Source organism: Lichenostomus cassidix, chromosome 1 (assembly GCF_008360975.1).
Source record: "Lichenostomus cassidix isolate B80296 chromosome 1, HeHo_3.0, whole genome shotgun sequence".
Taxonomy (NCBI): Eukaryota; Metazoa; Chordata; class Aves; order Passeriformes; family Meliphagidae; genus Lichenostomus; species Lichenostomus cassidix.
Window position 1 is genome coordinate 86,087,477 of NC_139479.1, and position 18,703 is coordinate 86,106,179.

Here is an 18,703-nt window from a genome sequence, read left to right on the forward strand (position 1 = left end):
CAAGCAGTTACAGGTCAGTGAGAGCTCTGGGGCAAAAGATTCCAGGTTCTAAGCACAAAGGAACAGCACTGTAGCAAAGTTTGTGTGTGTTGGTGCCTGGACCTGGTCACCTCCATGCCTCAGAAACACTGAAGAAATCAGAAGTAGTGCCCATATTTCTAAGAAAAGGCACTGAAAAGCAGCATTTCCCAGTAGCCAGTTTGCCCAGCCAAGAAGCAAGAGAGGATCAATATATTCCAGTCAGCTACTCTTCTGTTGGAAGAAATTCATGAATAGTACCTGGAGTAGTAAAGGGGAGAAATAGGCTTATTTATTGAAAGAAGCAACTCACAGATTACATAATGTGAGAAAAAGATTTTACTTCCTTCTGCCAGGAGAATTAGGGAGTATCTCAGCTGTTTGAGAAGCTGCTCTGTTGAGTTTCAGTGGCTTTCAGTGGTTTCACTCTAAGTTTCATGGACTGAGGTTCTTTTGTCAGAGATTTTCCTTATATCTCACTTCTGGGAAGCTTTACCTAACCTGATAATTCTTCTTTAAAATATTCTCCTGCTACTTTTGCAACTTCTAATGGTTGCTTCTCAGAGAATTCTTTTTCAGCTTTGAATTTTTCTCTTTCAACAGTTTGGAAACTATTATTTTGTCCTCCTGAGAGCTGGCACAGTGCAGGTGGGAGGGTGAATTGCAGATGGAGAGCTTTACATTTCTTTTGTGACAAGTTGGGTGCTTACAGAGCTCAGCAATAGCCCCCACATGATGTAATCAGCACAAAGGTGGTTTTTACAGTACACCAGTTTCCAATGCACTGTCTCAGTAGTAGTGTAAGCTTCAAGTGGGTGTAAAAGTGACCCTGGGTGTAGCAACTATATCAAAGCCAGGAGTTTCCTTGTGGTGGATACTGCAGGATAACAATGAGGCAACTTTCTGCTCATTCTCCTGCATTCTCACAGCCTGTGCAGTCTGTGGATGCACAGATGGTGCAGAGGAGGAATGAGAGGACAAACCTTAGTCAGGCGAATAATGCGTGCTTCTCTCTCCCTTCCACCTCTGAAAAAGAGTCTTTGAAAAAGAAATGGTTCCTCTGCTTTGAATTTCCTCTAGTTTGTCTATTTGTATAATAAAATACCTTTGTGTTCTTGAAATAACAAGTGAAAGGTTACAGTATTTATATCTGTGAGTATGTCTGGCAAGTTTCCTTGAGATTAATGTCATCTCTGATGCACATAATGTTTAGCTCGGCTGCTGGACAGCAAAATGTGTCCTGCCAGCAAGGTCAGTCAGAAAGTAGAATAGTTTGCTTAGTTAGGTAATTTAGGGTCAAGTCTCAGTAGTTATCTGCCCTATGGCATAGATTTATGATTGCACTGTGGCAAACTTGGAATAATGTTGTCCAATATGAAATTCCTCTGCTGTGTAAATATTTCTAGATTATTATAAATATAATTATAAAAACAATATAATTATAAATATAATGATTTGTGTCCTGTCTGTATTGATTGTCTTGGTTGGGCTAAACTGCACTAAATAGAGGCCTTTTCTGTTAATTGGAATAGTTATCGTTGCCACAGAACAGTAGCTGATTGGGCAGCAGGAGATAGAAAATTTCCCCTTCCATTACACAGCTTCATGAATCACACTAGAAGACTTTGGCTTTGTTTTCAGGAGGGGAAAGAATCTCCACTTATGGAGCACTGATGCACATTGCAATGGCAACTGTTTTACTCATGCTAGAGCTTCTCAGTAATAGAGCTTTAAACCTCAGCGTGAGGTTTAAAGAAGAGAATAATTTCTGTCAGGAATATGCTTACCCATAAAAGTGTGCAAGAGCCTGAGGTGAAGGATAGTTGTGTATTTAAGGCCAATAGCACAGTACTTGGAAATGTGTAGTCTCAAGGATATCTCTCCTATGTATGTCTCTATGTGGTTGCTTTCATTTCGCTGTCCCTCCACTTCCCATCCATAGGGAGAACAGTATTTCCATTATCCACTTAGCTTGAGGCTAAGAATGCACTTGACACTAACACAGGAACTCTTTTGAAGTCTCTACATACTGCCATAAAAATAATAATGAAAACTTTACACCATTAAGGCTCATTTTGGAAGATGCCCCTGAAGCTGAATCCTTGAACAGCAAAAGCCAGCACAGTTAAGAGTTGCCTGCTAAAGCCTAATTTGGTATGTATATGTGTGGGCTTATTACTAAAACCACCTACAGAGTGTTGGCAAGGTGCTTTGAGGCTATTTCTGGGCTTCTATAAAAGTTTTATTTTTTCATATAAAACAATAAGAGCAAAGAAAAAAGACAATCACCTATACACTTTTTGCCTGTGCCCAGCTAGCTGTAGAATCAGAGCAGATCTCATCTTGCTCAAAATGAAGCCCAGATATAGTCCTTGGAAGGTAAGACTCTCTCTGATGGCTGTTTTGCCTCCAGTGTCATTTCCTTTGGGGACAGGTTTTACTTTCAGAATCCACCATCAGACGCTGTGGAAAACTTCCTATCATCACTTGCCAGGTGTAGTGTGATGTTTCCTGTTCTATTTGTTTGTAAATGGCTTTTTTTGCACCTTAAAGCAGTTGAGATCAGTCAAGTTCTTCATGTGCAAAGAAGCAGTATAACTTGCTGAAATTAACTTAAGCAGTGGGGGAGTCAGCCACCCTAAAGGGTGTTGCAACCCACCTCCTGTTCTCTTGTTCAGGCAGACTTTTATTTAGAAATGCAGAAATTCAAGTTTCAGTGTTCACAGACCAAATCTTTAAAGTCATGCTCCTGTTGTGGATGGCTCTTCAGAGACAATACCTCAGTCCTGCTTAGAGAATTGGCACCTTTTCCAAGCTGGGTTTTCTCCTTGCTGCTATGTGCAAAGCACAGGGCTCATCCCTTGGAAAAGAGTCAAACCAAAGACCAGAAATTAGTATTTCACGTCTCTCATGCTTTTCTGTGGTACCTGATCATTTTGCCCCAGATTTCAATCTGAGGACTATTGAATCAGTGACAATGATGGTCCTTATCCAACCTTCTGCTCTTCTTTTACGCTCTCAAACAACCTCAAGTTGTGCCAGGGGAGGTCTGAAATTAATATTAGGAAAAATTTCTTCATTGAAAGTATTATCAAGCATTGGAAAAAGGCTTCCTTGTGAAGTGGTTGAGTCACAATCCCTGGAGCTTTTAAAATATGTGTAGATTGTGACACTTAGGGACATGGTTCAGTGGTGGACTTGGCCTTGTCAGGTTAATGGTTGGGCTTGATGATATTAAAGGTATTTTCCAGCCTAGAGGATTCTATGATTCTTTATCTTCTGAACCCTGTCTCCATTTGACTCTTTGAGACACCTTCATCTCATCAAGGTCTTTCTTTGTATCACTCCATGAAGCCCAAGAGAAGTCCCTTGGACCCAAGAGAGCTCATGTTGCCATGCTCAGCTGCTGGCAGTCTTGAAGAATAAGTTCTGAAAGAAATCTCCATACACTCCAGCAAGTCTGTGCTGGGGCACACTCTGTACTGAATAAATCTCTTCTCAGATTTTAGTTGCCAGCTGACTCTGCTAAGGATGCAAAGTAGATTTTTTTAAAAGAATTTTTATAAGAGCCAAAAACTGGGAAATTTTCACTCAGCTCATAAAAAGGGATCAAAGCCAAGGAGGACACCCTGACACAACCCTTACAAAGCAGGGAGACACTACTGTGTCTTTTCAAGAAAAGGTGTGCTACAAAGGTTTTTTTTTTTTTTAATCTGAGGAAAACATTCTTGTGCTCTCGTTTATAGAAGCAATTGGACTGCTTGAACTGCATTTCCTGTGTTCTCTGCCCCTTCTCTCCCCAGCAGAATAACTCTACCTGAGGCTGATATTCAGTATGGCTATTTTCTGCTCAGACAATCCAGGATTGTATGATGGAATCACCAGCACAGTTGTACTTCTAGTGCAGAAGCAGCTTTGTGTGCACAATGCACATACAGTGACAGAGGGATGTGTAATGACCCCAGGGATTTGATGGATAACAATGCTGCTGCAACAATGTAATTTTATTTTTGATTATAAATACTGGACTCCTTTGGTTTCCTAGCCTTTAGGCTGCATTGTTATGTGCACCAGCTGTTTGTTATATTCCTGATGGCTAGGCCTTAGCATGATTTAAGCAACTGAGATTATCTCATGATCTCCTGACTTCAAGATTTTAATAAAAACAACAAACAAATAAAACCTGAAAGTCAGCCATGGGAAACAGCAAAACAGCTTTTACCACTGTAGCATGCCAGTCCCATGGGAATGCATAGCAGAGTGCAGTCTGTCAGGAACTAATTAGCTACAGAGTGGAGCTCCTCAGATCAGACCATTCTATATCACTGACATCATTACTTGGGTAAGTAATCCAAGTACTCAAATACTTGGAAAGCTATATTGATGCTGAAGGCATCTTCAGTGATCCCACAAGTTCCAAGGGATGTGCTTTATGGTGTCAGTTCTGCTGCATTCTTGACCTTTCTTCCCTTCCTGGAGGGATTGGATTGGATGCTAAATATATCAAATTGTCCAAAACTTTAAGGCTACCATGAGACCAGGCAAAACTGCTTCAAACAGAAGCTTTTCTAAAGTGAAGGCTTAAAGTGAAAAATGCAAGTTGAGAACTCAGGACAGATTAGACCACAAGACTCATAGAAATACTCCTAAATCAAGTGCTTCAGGGCCTCGCAATATACATGCATTATCCATGATAGAAATTGCAGCTGGAACACAGTTCCACAATCCAGAATAGCTTTGTGCATAGACAAACATGTAATCTCAGAATTTAAAAAAACTAAAATGTGTAAGTAATCTGAACATGTTCCTTCATGAGAAAAGTATAAAGTTGAGATGGAACATTCTGGCCTGTTGCATAATGATATTATGCAAAACTTCGTCTTTATTAAAATTCACAGGAAAGTACATAAAATGTGAAAAAATACACTGCACCAAGAAAAGCTACCATACTTGTAGTGAAAAATGTGTAGCATTCTATAGAAAATATCAACAATATTAAGAGATTCTTCTGAAGTCCAATGAAGATGAGATTTTTTTGTCCTGTTGGAAAATCAGTCATGGTTCTAATTGAGCCAGTCTCTTGTTTGTAACCACAGATGAGTACAGAAAACCTACCTTCTACAAATTACACAGCTAAATAAACAGAGACCCTTATTGGCAGCAACCTCCTGTACATCCATGAGAAGGTAATAGAGACCAACAACAGGGATTGGAGCATAAATCCATGTCTGACTGTAGTTTAATAATTTGTGCCAGCTGTTTTCCCTGACTTTCCTAATAACATCATTAGATGTTTCTGGTTTTAAATTTGGTGCATCAAAAAAAAAATAAAAAAGAAAAAAACAGATGTGGAGGATAAATAATTCTGATTATGTATTTGTATGCAAACAGTTCATCAGTGCGCTCTATATAATGACTTCCCACAGATTTTGAGATGTGGAAGAGAATCTGCTTTGCATAATCTTTTGCCTGTATTGCCTGTAAACTGTGTTTCAGGGTATTTATCATCTTTATTTTTCCAAGAAATGTTGTAACTGAAACGCAAGGACAAATGTGTCATTTGACCTGCATCAGCAGTTTAGATTCATGGTCTTGACGTTCTAAAACTCTGCTTGTTTCAAAGCAAGAAGCCAGTCTGAGTTGAGTAGTGAAGCAGGACATTTTCTTCTTAATTTCAGGCAGCTAATACTTTGTTATACCCTGAATATAATTTTTTCCAGTTGTAATTCACCTCTCCTGGAAAAAAGGGGAGTGGGGAGGGAAGCTGTTTCTGTTCAGGAACCAGCTCAAGTTTTTCAAGCCTGTCCTTTTTCTCTGAGCCTATAGTGCATTTTAAAGAGGAAGTAATATTTTTCTAAAGAAATTTTCACCTTTGTTAAGAACTAGACTGGCCTCTGGGAGAAATGAAGGCCTGCCATTGTCATAAAAAGACTGCTGAAATGTAAAACAAGGTCTCTTTTCTTTTACATGGGGAAGCGATTGAGTTTTTCCTCTATTGGCCAAGTTGGAAAAGTAGAAAGGTGGTAATCATCCTTGCTTACCTCATCTCAGGGGGCATCCAGTCTTTTTCAGCTGACAAAACATAGTGGGAGGAGCCCCACTCGACCAATGAAAGGGAATAACCTTCTCCTTTGCATCTGTCACACTTGCCAGGTATGGAGCAGAGTTGTCAGAGGAACAGAGCATCCACAGCACTTGCTGGCTCCCTGTAGATTTGTGTCCCAGATCTCTTAAAAATTGTATCTTAATGTTTGCTTTTGCAGGCTAGAAGGTGTTAAACAGCTTTTTCTATTATCAGAACCCAAGGACAGTCCTGGGATGCTCCTGCACATTACTTAGAGAAGCCCTGGGAGAGCTATGCAAAGGGTGTGAAGAACTGTGCCTTCCTGCTCTTGGGCTCATGAGAAGACATGAAGTTTGGCTCTGCTCTCACTGCAAGGGGTGGACAGAGGCATCCACTGTCTGACACAATCACACCTCTGCACTATAACCCAAATACTGCAGAGGGACAGGTGACAACTGCCTGCCCTTAAGGAAAGGATCCAGGCAGAATATCCGGCAAACAGATGAAGAGAAATAAAGTAATATTTTGTGATTAAATCCTCAGCAACTGGTGCTTTGAACTAGTTTGGCCAAAACACTTGGACATCTCTTCTGGGTGCAAGAGGTAGAATTGCTTAATGGAATTTTTTCTGTTGTTCCCTCCACCTTTTTTGATACAATTGCCCTTGAGCAGTGCTCTCACTGGAATACATAACAAGAGGGGAAATGAAACTTTGGCATTACTATGTTCAAAATAAAATGTGAGGTGGCCATCAAAGCACCTCAGCTGACAGGGACAGCAAGGGATCACCTGCCTGGAATTGACACAAAGGACAAGCACATTTCCTTATTTGCTGGAGACATGATCCTTAGTTAGCTGGCTCTCAGGTGTCAGTTGTGTGCACACATCCTGTCAGGAGCAAGAAGTGGGATGAAAGGGAAATAGGATGCTTTGAGAAAGCCAGGTCAAGTGTTGACCGCTGTGTAAGGTGTACTAGCAGAAAATGTGCCACAAACCAGACCCCTTCTTGCAGCCTTATAATTTGAGAAAAACTTAAATGATAAATACTAAACCAAAGTCCTTGAAACACTGTATGAGGACAAATAACCTCTCACAAGCACACAAGAGAACTGCAGTTCTGAAAACTGCACCCATCTAAAACTGGTTTTATGTTTATAGGGGAAGGTAGAAATAGTTTCAAGTTATATTTGTTTTGATTTAGAAGACACAGAAATTAGTCTGCTGGTGGTGTTCTGATGTTTGAGGCTAAGTTTGAGTTGTATGCTCCTGACTGGTAAAGTCAGGATTTACCCTTCTGTCCTAGGTTGCAATATTGATGTAGTTAAGTATTCTATTACCACCAGCTGTGGGCCATTAGCTGCTATCACCCACTCCGGATGACAGGCAATGGGCCATCCGTTAGCTATTATCACTTACTAATGACCCACCCCGCATGACAGGCAATGGGCCATCAGGGACCCACCGTGTGACTCATGGACTTATCTCATCCCATTGTGAGATGCTCTGCCAGGAGGGAGGAGCCAGGTGTTCCCACGTGGATATAACCTGGCCTTGGAACTGCCTGAGCTAGCCCTGTCTACTGGGTTCCCAGAGGACCAGAGCTACCACTGGATCTTCAGCTGGAGACTAGACATTCACAGGATCACCGCTTCAACTGGACTACTTCAGTTGGACTGCTACTACCACCCTAACAGGGTGTTAGGTTGTATCTGACTTTGTCAGTGCTTTTTCCTTGTATTATTTCACTTATTTTTAATTTCAATCTTGACTTGTGATCTCCCACTGGTTTGTTTTCAAACCAAGACACCTTCAACAGCAGGAAAAAGTGTATTATATGAAAAAACTGGTAGAGTAACCAAATCTAACGTGGTTTGGCCAACAAGGCCTGAGGAACACTGAAAATGTCCAAATGATCACTCACTCAGTGATCACAAAGCACACAAACACACAAGACAAGCTCATGCTATGGCCCAACCTGAGCAATCTGCTAAGAGGAGTACAGATAACACTCAGCTGTATTCCCACAGAAGCTTTATTGAGAATGGAGATACAGGAATCACCACTTGTCTGCAAGCAGAAGGATCAGATCTTTGCCATGGCAATTTCTTCTATGACAAAAGTTCTAGAGAATTGGGAGGAGTTGTTCTATTGCACCAAGAGATACATACCTTGTGTTTCTAGGAGTCACTTTTCAGTAGAAATATCAGCATTCCCTTTATAGGTTCTTTTTTACAATTTCAACTGCTGACTGTAATGAGGGCAGCTTTAACCATTCAATAGAGGTCCATCTTACTGCAACAGTGTCTCTACCTAGTCCTCTAGGTATATAACAGACCTCTGGAATCTGAAGAGCTTATATGGCTTGATCCAAGCTCTTCTCCATTCCAGCTGGGAAAAAGGAAGCCAAACCAAGATTTTATGCTGCAATCCAGGTCATATCTTTCAGTTTGGCTTGGGTCACACATACGCAATTTTTCAGATCTTTGCCCCAGCAACCTTCAGAACAACCTAGACCAATATGTTCTTGAAGTAAATAAAAAAAAAAAAAATTTTGGGCTTTCTGTTAGGGTAGAAGAATACAAGAGATGTGAACATATGGACAACACTCTAGGTCAAACCCTTACCAGACCAAATATTCCCATAACCCTACAATAATAAAATAATTATTATTATAATTAAGGGCTAATTTAAGGAATGTACAGTATTTACAGCCATTAAAACTGGACAAAAGATACTAAGTAATAGGGGAACAAAGTGAAGTGAGATTAGGACAGAGCTAGGAGGAGGTTCCCAGGCTCTTTCCTATTCTACTGAGGAGTGTGTTCATTTCCTCTGATACCTTGAGTAGCAAATGCCATTCAGGGCCTACCTAGACATTCTCATGGTAAGAATCCCTCAAGAGAGGCTATCTCTAACACAAGGTTATAGAACTTCTATAATCTTGTTCCACTCAAAGTCTACAGCATCTTATAAAGGAAGCTCATAGCAGCTGATGGGCCTTTCTCCCAGCTTAGCAGGAGTCAATAATGCTCTCTGTTCCCATGGATATGGGAATTAGTCAAAAGCAGTTGCCTTAGATTACACAAATGAATTTCATAAGAGTTGAGTGCTTTCTGTAACATCAGAACAAGTCAAATTCATCCTCAGGCCAGTTCACTTCAGTTCAGGTATGAGCTGCGACCAACTAATGTCTGTTCCTAAATTTTCATCCTCAAGGCCAGGAAAGCTGATATCTAGAAGGATTTTGCTGAGACTGTCATTCATGGTGTCCAGGATGAGGCCCTCCATGAGTGACCGGTTTTCAGTAAAGCCAGAGGCTGTCAGTTCAACAGAGGATTGCTTGGAAGTGTCACGAATAAACGCTGGAGAGCTCGTGAGGGGTGCGTGGACCATGTCACTGGATTCTGTATTGAGCAGTTCCCGGGGAGAATCAAAGAGAGGATTTTTAAGGGGTGTGCTGTTAAAACCCAGCAAGTCCTGGTTGTCCTGGAGGGGTGTGAATGGCAACTGAAGTGTTTTCACTGGACTGAAGTCCAACTCATGACTTCCCTTGGCCAAGGAAGCAGACTTCCAGGGGTCAAGACCCTCTAGTGAAGGGGTAGTAGTGGCTGAGACTTTGCTGGGAGTGGAAGAAACGGGCAATTTGCTGAACATGTCCTTGACCGGTGTTTTAAAGGCCCCCTCTTCTCCCTGTGAGCAGCTGAGCTGTGATACATTCTCCAGGGGCTGGTTTTCCTGTGGGAAAGGACGCTCTGCCCCTAACCGGAAAGGGTCAAAGCCGCTGCCTTCTGGCAAAACAAGAACAGGCTCTTCTGAACAAGGCGGTGCTAGGTGTTGTTTCCTTCTGGATCTGCCCGCTTCCCGCCTTTCCCGCCTCTTTATAACCAAAGAGTCAGAAACTGCCTTAGATGGGGACTTGAGTGTGGTGAATTGTTTCCTCTCCTTTGTGGATGAGTCTGGGAGGAACAAGCTTGGCTCTTCCTTGACCGTTACGGTTGAGGCAAATGGGGACAGCCAGTCACCCAGCTGAGAGCTTTCTTCCTCCTTTACACAGGCACCCTCAGGGAAAGACAATTCCTCACCAGGCTGGGAACTGTTCTCCTGTATGGAATGGGTTTGGGAAAATAAGCCTTCATCACATCGACCCTCCTCCTTGACTGCAGCCATGGGTAAAGAGGGTGACTCTTCTGCAGACAGTGACATCTACAATGAAACACAGGTGACATGCAGTCAGTGAGCGAGGATCTAACCCAGCCAAAAATCTAAATAACAGTGGAAAGAGACTGGCATTTAAGGTCAGCAGAAAGGGTAAGAGGAAGATATTCAGGAAGCAATAACTATAACAGACAGAGATTGATCTCTGTGAAATTGACAGAAAGAAGCCTGAAGATCACATGAAAATGATTCTAGCTAAGTGAATGAAAGTCATACCCTTCAGAGCACTCCTGCTCTGAGGAACTTCTAGGGGTACAGGCAGAAGGAAAGCTGAATATTTCTGGAAAAAATATAACCCCTTTGATTTCTTCTTACATTATCTAAATGGGAATAACAAAATTAATGAGGACAGCTTTCCCAGAAACCGAGGAAAAGGAAGAGAAAAAAAAATGAGGTTATCAAAAGAAAAAGAGAACAGGAGAAGATAAATCATAGCTGGAGAGAACATAAAGCAGCAGGCATACAAAGGAAAATAGGATTATGGTTAGACAGGATGGAAGCAGCTAAAGCTTTACAGTATTTAAGCACACAAGAGCAGTCAGTAAGATGCCAAGAGAAAGGTCTGTTTAATAGCTGTTTTCCTTGAGCCCAGAATAAGTGGGAACTTCACAGAATTAGCAAACAGCAGATACAGAAATGCTCTTGAAAGAAACTACATGAAACAAATACTCTTTCAGAAGTTCCTTATTGTTACATCTCTATAGAGCTATCAAAACGATGAATGTTTTAGGGTCAGAACAAAGCCATTCCTCCCATTTTTCTTTATTCACATCCAAGCAGCAGAGAAAAATTGTTTTGACTGAGCCATAGAGCCACTCCTCTACTGAATTATAGAAACACCCTTACAGCAAGTAAACTGGCAGGTAATAGTCAGCCCAGAGACAAAAGCATCACAAGGATTATCACTGGCTAGTTCCTTAATATGAGCTTGGACTTTTAGAGCACCTAGTAAAGATGCACAAAGGAACCATATGAAGAATAGGTCCATTGAAGGCAAGAGATATGGGAAAGAAAAAGCAAAGAAAAAAATCCAAACAAACTTCTCCCCCCATTAAAAAATCCCCACACCCTCCCTAGCCCCCTCCTCACAAAACAGCCCCCCATCCCCCCAAAAAAACAAAAAGAGAATCCCACAAAACCCCTCAAAATGGCTGGGAAAAGAAGAAACCAACCTTTGGAGCAATGCGCACACGCTTATTGCTCTGCAAAGTCTCCGAGCTGTTGAGGGATGCTCCCTGTGCCATGGACAGAGGAACCTTCATAGAAGACTGCAAGACAAGAGGCTGACTCAAAGGAAACTGGATGGGAACCAGGTAGGAGTTGACACGAGGAAGCAAAGGCTTCATCTTTCGGCCTGGAAAGGAAAAGAATGGACTCACTCGCTTCTTGCCTGTCCTCTATGGCTACCTCTTGAAACCCAGGCACCTTACAGGAAGTCCATCTAAACAACCCAAAATAAGCATTTGGTCAGATAGGCTCACTTGCCTTCTCTGCTAATTTTAAGGATAGAAATACCAAGCCAGAAGACCTCATGATCAATAAATTAGTCTTTCATACAGATCCTTGCCCTCAAGTTGGGGCTCTCACTCCATTTGAGTGCCCAATCCCCATCATCTCACCATCACATCCTCTCAGACACAGCAATACTGCCTTCCATTTCAAACTTGACAGTAAGGAGCATAAAAGCTGGCAAACTGGGATAACACATTCCACTTGTATTCCTAAAGCAATCTGGGAGAGTGCCCCAGATTTATTTGATTGATTCTCTTTGGCCTAGACTGATTGACTTACGTGAATTCTGAGGTTCAGTTTTGCTGCCCATGTTCTTCAGGGGATCTGGAAGACGACTCTTTTGTTGCTGCTGTCATTGTGAAATAAGTAAGAGGAGAAGGAGAAAAGAAAGAGATTAAAAGAAAAGAATCCACATTCATTCTGCTGCCTCACTGAGAACTGCGAAATCAGAGGTCTGTGCTGCACTAATGAAGAGAGCAGCTGTTAGCACCCAGCACTTAGGCAGGCTCTGGTTTGCAGCCATGCCATCCCAAAGCCAGCTGCCCACTAAAAGCTGTGTAGGAAAAGAGATGACATGACACATCTGCTCCAGCTGCAGACTCTACTGCAGAAGTGACCTGGTTTTGGCACCCTCAGTGCCTGAGGAACAATGAATAGTGTGGCTTTATTGTATACTGGATGTCTATACAAACCATAGACCAGATAGGTGTTCAAATGGAATAGCAGAGGCAAGAGTGAGATCAGAATTCTGAGCAGATGGAAAGAAGGCCAAGGTTGTAGCTGTGGCAGAAAAGTGTTTGACTGGATGCTTGCAAATCCATCACTGTTAAAACGGCTGAATGTAAGAGTGACAGCAAACAGGTTCCTCCTTCCAAGAGTCACAGTGCAGTGGGTTCCAAAATGAAAAAGGAGCACAGAGAGACCCTATTCTCTCTGGATCTGAGCCCCAGAACAGATTGGGATTGTTGCCATGGAGATGATGATTTCACCAGAAATCTGTTTGGGTTTATTCTCTGAAGCTTATTGGTGTCCATTGCAGCCTACATCAGCAGCAGACTTCCAAGTTGCACAAAGCTGTCCACCTCTACCAGCCAGAGAGAGACTGTATCATCTGAAGGCAGTCAAGCTTTGGCTACACCCCTCTCCCCAAAAAGGGTGTGCATGGAGCTGTATGAGCAGGTGCAGCAGCAACCCAGTCCCCCTCCCCAAGCCTCTTGTCCTTTCCTTCTGTGACTGGCAAGAAGAGAATGCAAGATCAAGCCCCGAGCCAGAGGGTAATTCTTACTGATTCAGAGTACTCAGGTGATGTTGGTGACCCCAAGTCCAGCGGCTGGTGGCAGAAGGCATTGAGAGGGAAAAAAATTAAGATGAAGTTATCAACCAAAGAGGGGACAAATGGGACATTTAAAACTTGTACAATCTGAGCAAACAAAAGTTAATTCTACCCACCCACTGCAGAAAAAACAAGAGTGTAAATGCACCTCTACCAAACTCACAAGCTCTATTTCTCCCACAAAATGGTACTTCTTAAAATACCTAATTGGGCTAGGACAATTCCATCCTATTGACTTATCAAACAGCATAAAAACACCTGGTTGGCTTCAGTGGAAAGCTTCTCATTGGGAATTCAAATCAGGCCATGGAAAGAAGTTGAACAAGCTGATTACTTATTATATTTGGCACAGCACTTGAAGAATAAACACATCCCACAGAAGCTCCAGGTCAAAAGCACAGCCACAGCACCTTTTCTTTCAAATGTAGATCTTGTCTATTTGTCAAGTGAAGTGACTAAATCCAGCTTCTACGAAAAGGCTGATGTCAAAGCAGCTTGACTTTACAGTTAAAATACGATGCATCAGGGCTAATGTGGCATTAAGAAATTGCAAAGCCTGTCCTATTTTCTTCACACGAGGCAACTCACCTTAAATACCTGGTCCAATGTTAGGCAACGGTTTGCATCAGGGTGAATAGTCCAGAAGGAGATTTTACCATTAGCAGATGTCTCACGGACAAACATATCATGAAGGGACAGGTTGTGCCGAATGGAGTTCTGGGGAGAAAGGAGGAGGAGGTTGAAAAGCAGTAGTTTTGTTATCAGCACAGCAAGGCCTACCTCAGACATGGCTGCCCTAGCAGAGGGATTACTTTCCAAAGTGCAGACATCACTAAACTTTCATATCCACAGTGCACCCAGCCAACTGTGCTGTCAGTCTCTTATTCTATTTACCCTTGAGACCCTTATTCTTACTCCAGTGATCAAACACCCCATTATCTTGTTTAAGTAGGGTGAGACAAGGGATACATGAAGTGGTACAGTGAACATCTGGAGTGAGAGTGTATTTGGGGTGGAATGGTTATATGAACTTCCATCTTGCTTTGCAAGCTGGGGATCAACTTTTCATTTTGATCCAGAAGGCATATAACATCACCCACAGCAACTTGAGGGCCTGCTTGTTACCTTCCAACCTGGCTTAGCTACATGTTTAAAATAAGGGAAATGATCCTCAATCCAGGTATAGATGTCCTTCAGGGTCATGCGCTTCTTCTCAGTGCTGTTGATGGCAAACTGGATCATGGCCATGTAGGAGTAAGGAGGTCGTTCTGACACTGAATCCTGCCATGAGGAGGAGGCAGCAGCAGGAGGAATAGCTGCAACAGCAGCTTCTTCTTCAGTCTGAAAGACAGAAGGGGTGACACATGAATTTTGACAAAGCTGACAAAAGGTCCATGGAACATTCCTCCAGGTACTGCTATTCAAATCAGTAAAGGCAAAACTCAGGTTACTTAGAAATAGTGATGCCTAATTCTTGCAAGTCTTCTGATCCACATGGATTACTTTTTTTTCAAAAATTTTAGCACACGCTTTTGTCTTCTCCTACTTACCTTGACTCTTTCTTGCAGAGGCATCTGATTCTCTTTCTCTGTGTCTTCCTTCACAGAAGAAGGATTTAGCCCATCAGATCTCATCTTACCCAGCCACTGGATGTTAGTGAGACTATTGTCCAACACAGAGCTCATTGTCTCTCCAGTGCCTGTTGGGATAACAAGCCCATGTAATAATCACAGAATCATTTAGGTTAAAAAGACCTCCAAGACCATCAAGTCCAACGTTTGACCAAACACCACCCTGTCAACTAGACCATGACACTGAGTGCAGCATCCAGTTGTTTCTTGAACATCTCTAGGGATGGTGACTCCACCTCTCTGGGCAGTCTGCTCCAATGCTTGACAAGCCATTTAGGGAAGAAATTCTTCATGATGTCCAGCCTGAACTTCCCTGACACAGCTTGAGGCTATGCTTTCTTGTCCTGTTGTTTGTTGCCTGGGAGAAGCCAACTCCCACTGCTCTACAGCCTTCCTTCAGGGAATTGTAGAGAGTGATAAGGTCTCCTGTGAGCCACCTTTTCTCCAGGTTGAACACCCCCAGCTTCCTCAGCTGCTCCTCATCAGACTTGTGCTCCAGACCCTTCACTAGCTCTGTTGTCCTTCTCTGGACATGCTCCAGCACCTCAATGTCTTTCCTGTCATAAAAGCCCAAAACTGAACAGAGAACTCGAGGTGCAGCCTCACCAGTGCTGAGTACAGGGGGACAATAGTGTGCCCTGGTCTTGCAGGACACACTATTGCTGATACAGGCCAGGAATCCACTGGCCTTCTTGGCCACCTGGGCACATCTGGCTCATGTTCAGCTGCTGTTGACCACCACCTCCACATTCTTTCCTGCTGGGCAGTTTTCCAGCCACACTTCCCCCAAGCTGCAGCGCTGCCTGGGGTTGTTGCAATGCAAATGCAGGATCTGGCACCTGGTCTTATTGAACTTCATGCAATTGGCCTTGACCCAGTGATCCAGCCTGTCCAGACCCCTCTGCAGAGCCCTCCTGCCCTCCAGCAGATCAAGACTCCCACTCAGCTTGGTGTCATCTGTGAACATACTGAGGATGCCCTTGATCCCCTCATCCGGATCATTGATAAAGCTATTAAACAGGACTGGGCCCAATACTGAGCCCTGGGGAGCCCCAGTGACCAGCTGCCAACTGGATGCAGCACCATTCACCACCACTCCTTGGGCCCAGCCATCCAGCCAGTTTTAACCCAGTGAACAGTACACCTGACCAAGCCATGGGCTGACAGCTTTACTGAAGTACATGTAGGTTACAGCCACAGCCTTACCCTCATCATATAACTCTGCTTACTCACAAGTAACCTTGTTACCCCTTCATCTCAGCTGTCAAAAGGAAAGCACCAATCACACTTCTAAAAGATGCTAATATTGTGGAAGGAATTCACCTTGAATTCCTGATTTCATGTGTAGTTGCCCGATTTCTCAAAAAAGCTGCAGCCTTAAAAAAACCCACTCAAACCAGAATATTGCTGTCAACCAAAACAGGACAATGTTGAGCTAGTACTTTCAGAATGGAAGGACTTAGCATGAGACCTAAGTCAGAAGCTCAGATGTTTTCCACCAAAAATACATCTACCATAACCCTTCAGATTTCACTACATATGCAAAGCTATAGATTATTAGAAGCAAATCCATAGCTATTTTGTAATTAACAAAATATGAATAATTACTGCATACCAAGATCCGAGTGCTACACTCATTGGCCCATTTCATATTTGTCTGTCAGGGAAAAAAAAACCAACAAAAACCAGATAAAGACTACATACTGTTGCTCTCCTGTTCCTGTCCAGCCACAGGATCAACTCCTGAATGCCAGAGTGCTGTACTGCCTGCAAGACCAGGTGTCTGTGCAACATTCTTCTCTCTTTCTTGACCATCTGGAGTCTTGACTGCTGCACTGGCTTTCTTCTCTGATGGGAGATGCTGCGAAGCTGCTGGACCTGCTGAACGGGGTGTGCCCCCACTGCTAATGAGAATGAACTTGTTGGGTCCATTGTTGCCACATTCTTTTCCTTTTGCTGTCAGTGCCTCTATGATGCTCTGGATATCAGCATTTGTAGGGATGGCCACCACCTGTGTGTTGGGCATCGTAGGATGGTCAATTATCTTGATTCCCGCTGGGAATTTCTGCAGGCTACAGTCCCTTTTGTCTCTGGGTTGTCTGTTGTGTTGGTCTTCCTGGCTGTGCTCCTGCTTAGGAGCCTTTTCATCCTGACCTCTGTTCTCATCTCTTGCCGAAGTACTGGATTCATCCTTCTGTGGGAGGGTCAGTTTCCGTCTTTTGAGAATTAAGGGCCTGCGAGGGCTGGTCCTCATTATTGATCTGCACTGTCGCTCTCCATTGAAAGGGAGAGGAACAAATCCTGCAAAACAAAAGATACAACATAAAGGGTGCAGCAAATCATCTTGAGACCTCCCACAGAGGACACGTTCTTAGCGATTGCGACAAAGCTAAAAACACAAAAGGAAAATAAAACTTAAAGCATTTAATAAGGCTGACAAGGCTACTGAAAAATTATACTGTACCTCCTCTACCCACACCCTGTGTAGGCACAACAGGAGACAAATTTGCAGAGCAGATAGTTTGCATCATAAAGTACATAATAATGAGCAAAGTGTGTACATGTGCTTTACAGAAAGACTTAGCTATAATGTGACTTGACCAGCATCAGCCAGCAAACTGAAGGGGAGGGAAGGCAGAACATGGAAACAGCAGTGCTGATTCTTATAGCTGATTGCTATAAGTAGCAGATAACACAGCCTGAGTGAAAATGGAATTTACAGGTAGTTTAAGATTTGGGAAGCAGAGATTATTCTGAACACTACAAAGACACACATAAATGCAGCAGAAATAGGGTGTTTTAAAACAGATGTAAAGTAAATGCACTGGTCATTCCTTCTGTAGATTTGTCAAGAATCAGGTAAATTCATCATTGGGCAGCACACATTTTAAATGTCAAAGTTTTGGACAACAGGCCATTTAGACTATAAAGCAGGAAGCAGAGGAAATAAAATGCAGAGATACTGCTTCCAGGGTAAGATGCTGAGAGAGTACTGCTAATAATGCTGTCAGGAATTCAGCGGAGCCTGTGTCTTTCAGCAAACTATACCAGAACAATATGCAAATTGTACTTATTGTTTATCACGAGAGATGGCAAGCAGAATAGAAACAAATAGGAAAAAAGAGGCCTTTTGCATTGCTAGATTTGACGGGGTCAGCAGCTGAAGGTGAAAATTCTCAGCACGAATCCCCTCCATGGATCCAAAGCAGAGCCCAGCAGCTAGGAAGCTGGGCTGATGCCCTGTGTGCAGGGACACAGCCCTGTGATCGTTCCACGCGGGCTCTGGCAGCCGGCACACGCATGGCCCTTAGCCATCTGCTCCACCCCCGTAAGGAGCGGTCCCGGTAAGACAGCGCCAACAGAGGAACCTCCAGCCAGCCTCCAGAAGGCTGCGATCCTTACGGGAGCGCGTCACTTCCCAAGGAGGCCCCGAGCTGCTACCACCCGTCCAGGCCCACGGGCACCCCGGGCACACGCGGCTCCGCGGGGCAAAGAGGGCCAGGCCAAAGGGAGGGCAGGGCCAAAGCGAGCCCAGCTCCCTCTTCACCCGCTCCGGCCCCAGCGCTGCCCGGCACGCTCCCGCAGGGCCCTCCGCCCCGGGCCGGGCCTAGGCACTTCCCTTTCCCGGCCGCCCAACGCCCTGAGCGCCGCCAACACCCTCCGAGGGTGCCGATCCTTGCGGGGACAGCCTGGAGGGGCAGGGCGGGCAGGGGTCGCGACTCACCAGCTGCCGGGCCGGGCAGGGCCGGTGCAGGGCGGCAGTCCCGAGCGGCCCCGGTTTGAATTTGGCGCCCGGCGGAGCCCCGGCCCGGTCACGTGCCGGCCTAAGCCAGTGAGCGGCGGCGGGGGCGGGGCCAGCCGGGCCGGGCCAATGGGCGCTGCGGGGGCGGGGCTACGGCGGGCCGGGCCAATGGGCGGCGGCGGCGGGCA

General features: G+C 44.0%; 1 protein-coding gene across 2 annotated transcripts; it reads right to left on the reverse strand.

Annotated features, from left to right (window-relative positions):
• Nucleotides 1–8,096: 8,096 nt before the first annotated feature.
• Nucleotides 8,097–18,687, reverse strand: FOXM1 (forkhead box M1). 2 transcript variants are annotated; one of them, XM_085067484.1, is made up of 9 exons: nucleotides 18,498–18,687; nucleotides 16,478–17,074; nucleotides 14,693–14,841; nucleotides 14,268–14,483; nucleotides 13,731–13,859; nucleotides 13,095–13,139; nucleotides 12,089–12,158; nucleotides 11,470–11,651; nucleotides 8,097–10,285 (listed from the first exon to the last, which is right to left on the reverse strand). In XM_085067484.1, the coding sequence occupies exons 2-9, from the start codon at nucleotides 17,025–17,027 to the stop codon at nucleotides 9,236–9,238; spliced, it is 2,391 nt and encodes a 796-aa protein (XP_084923610.1). In that variant the 5' UTR covers nucleotides 17,028–17,074; nucleotides 18,498–18,687; the 3' UTR covers nucleotides 8,097–9,235. The 2 variants fall into 2 exon arrangements, with proteins under 2 accessions (XP_084923610.1, XP_084923616.1); XM_085067490.1 differs by lacking the exon at nucleotides 13,095–13,139.
• Between the last annotated feature and the right edge of the window lie 16 nt (nucleotides 18,688–18,703).